Source organism: Silene latifolia, chromosome Y, assembly GCF_048544455.1.
Source record: "Silene latifolia isolate original U9 population chromosome Y, ASM4854445v1, whole genome shotgun sequence".
In the NCBI taxonomy this organism is placed as follows: domain Eukaryota; kingdom Viridiplantae; phylum Streptophyta; class Magnoliopsida; order Caryophyllales; family Caryophyllaceae; genus Silene; species Silene latifolia.
In genome coordinates this window covers 262,705,129-262,706,920 of record NC_133538.1, presented here as the reverse complement: position 1 = coordinate 262,706,920, position 1,792 = coordinate 262,705,129, and the positions used below count along the sequence as shown (strand labels likewise).

Below are 1,792 nucleotides of genomic sequence, written 5' to 3'. Positions count from 1 at the left end.
ATAATCAATGACCCATACATCAAAAATTCCGACCTCCAAAATACCATTCTGAGGCATCTCATTCCTCCTTGAAATATTTTCCGTTCACTGGCAAGCATCAGAACCTGCTACAAATAACCTAGCATCATTAAATATAGATGGTCAGTAGAAACCAGATTGAAGCACCTTGGCCATGGTCTTTGAAGGACTGTAGTGACCACCATATGAGGACGAATGACAAGCTTCAAGAATAGCTTTAGTCTCCCAATACGGTATATACCGTCTGTAAAGACCATCAGCACACTCCTTGAACAGATAAGGATCATCCCAGAAGTACTGCCTCACGACATGAAGAAACCGCTTCCTCTGCTGATATGATAAGTCGGGTGGCAATAAATCACCTACAATAAAATTAGCATAACCAGCATACCAAGGAGTATCATCACTAGAAATAGCCAACAAAATTACATCAGGGAAAGAGTCATTAATAGGTAAAGAATCTCCCCCTTCTTACAATAGTAGGCGCGATAAATGATCAGCTACCAAATTTTCAGCGTATTTCTTATCTTTAATCACCATATCAAACTCCTGAAGAAGGAGTATCCATTATAATAATCGTGGCTTGGCTTATTTCTTAGCAAAAAGGTACCTCAGCACTGCATGGTCAGAAAATACAATAACTTTCGAACCTAATAAATAAGACCTTAATTTCTCCAGCGCATATACCATAGCTAACAACTCCTTCTATCTAGTTGCATATTTCACTTGAGCCTCATCCAGAGTTTGGCTTGCATAGTAAATAGCACTCAAAGTTTATCTTTCCGCTGGCCTAGCACTGCGCCAACTATAAAATCACTAGCATTGCACATGATCTCAAAAGGCAGGTCCCAGTCTGGAGGCTGAATGATCGGTGCTGTAATCAAGGCCTGCTTCAACCTGTTAAAAGCAGTAAGACATTCATCAGTATAATTAAATGAAGCATCCTTGAGCAACAGTTGTGTAAGTGGTTTAGCAATTTTAGAAAAGTCCTTAATAAACTGGCGATAAAAGCCAACATGATCAAGGAAACTCCTAACTCCCTTAACATTAACGGGCGGAGGCAATTGCTCAATCACTTGCACCTTTGCTTTATCAACCTGGATACCCTTATCAGATACTAAGTGCCGAAGGACAATTCCCTCGTTAACCATGAAATGGCACTTTTCTCAATTCGGTATTTAATTAACCTCAATACATCGCTGCAAAACTTTCTCAAGGTTCGTCAGACAATCATCAAAATCATTACCATAGAAGCTAAAATAATTCGTAAATACCTCCATAATTGACTCTATATACTCAGAAAATATCCCCATCATGCACCTCTGAAAGGTCGCTGGGACATTACACAATCCAAATGGCATTCTACGATAAGCAAAAACACCATTTGGGAAAGTAAAAGTAGTCTTTTCCTGATCGTTAGGATGGATTGGGATCTGAAAGAAACCTAGATATCCATCTAAATAACAGAAAAATTTATGTGAGGCCAATCTCTATACCATCTGATCAATAAAAGGAAGGGAAAAGTGATCTTTCTTTGTGGCAGCATTTAATTGTCTATAATTAATGCACATCCGCCAACCCGTTACTACTCTAGTTGGTATTAATTTATTGTTCTCATTTTCACCACTGTAGTCCCTCATTTCTTTGGGACTACCTGAACCGGACTTACCCATTTAGAGTTGTCAATGGTTTAGATAATAGATGCATCAAGTAGCTTCATCACTTCCGCCATAACTACATCCTGCATCTTCGGATTTAACTTTCGCTGACCCTG

General features: G+C 39.1%; 1 protein-coding gene across 1 annotated transcript; it reads right to left on the bottom strand.

Moving 5' to 3' along the window:
• Nucleotides 1-785: 785 nt before the first annotated feature.
• LOC141630563 (putative mitochondrial protein AtMg00860) lies at nucleotides 786-1,169 on the bottom strand. The gene has a single exon (XM_074443356.1). The coding sequence runs from the start codon at nucleotides 1,167-1,169 to the stop codon at nucleotides 786-788; it is 384 nt and encodes a 127-aa protein (XP_074299457.1).
• Nucleotides 1,170-1,792: the final 623 nt, after the last annotated feature.

What these genes read in the sequence shown, in the direction of transcription:
- LOC141630563 (XM_074443356.1), bottom strand. Translation starts at nt 1,169, where the DNA reads ATGGTTAACGAGGGAATTGTCCTTCGGCACTTAGTATCTGATAAGGGT.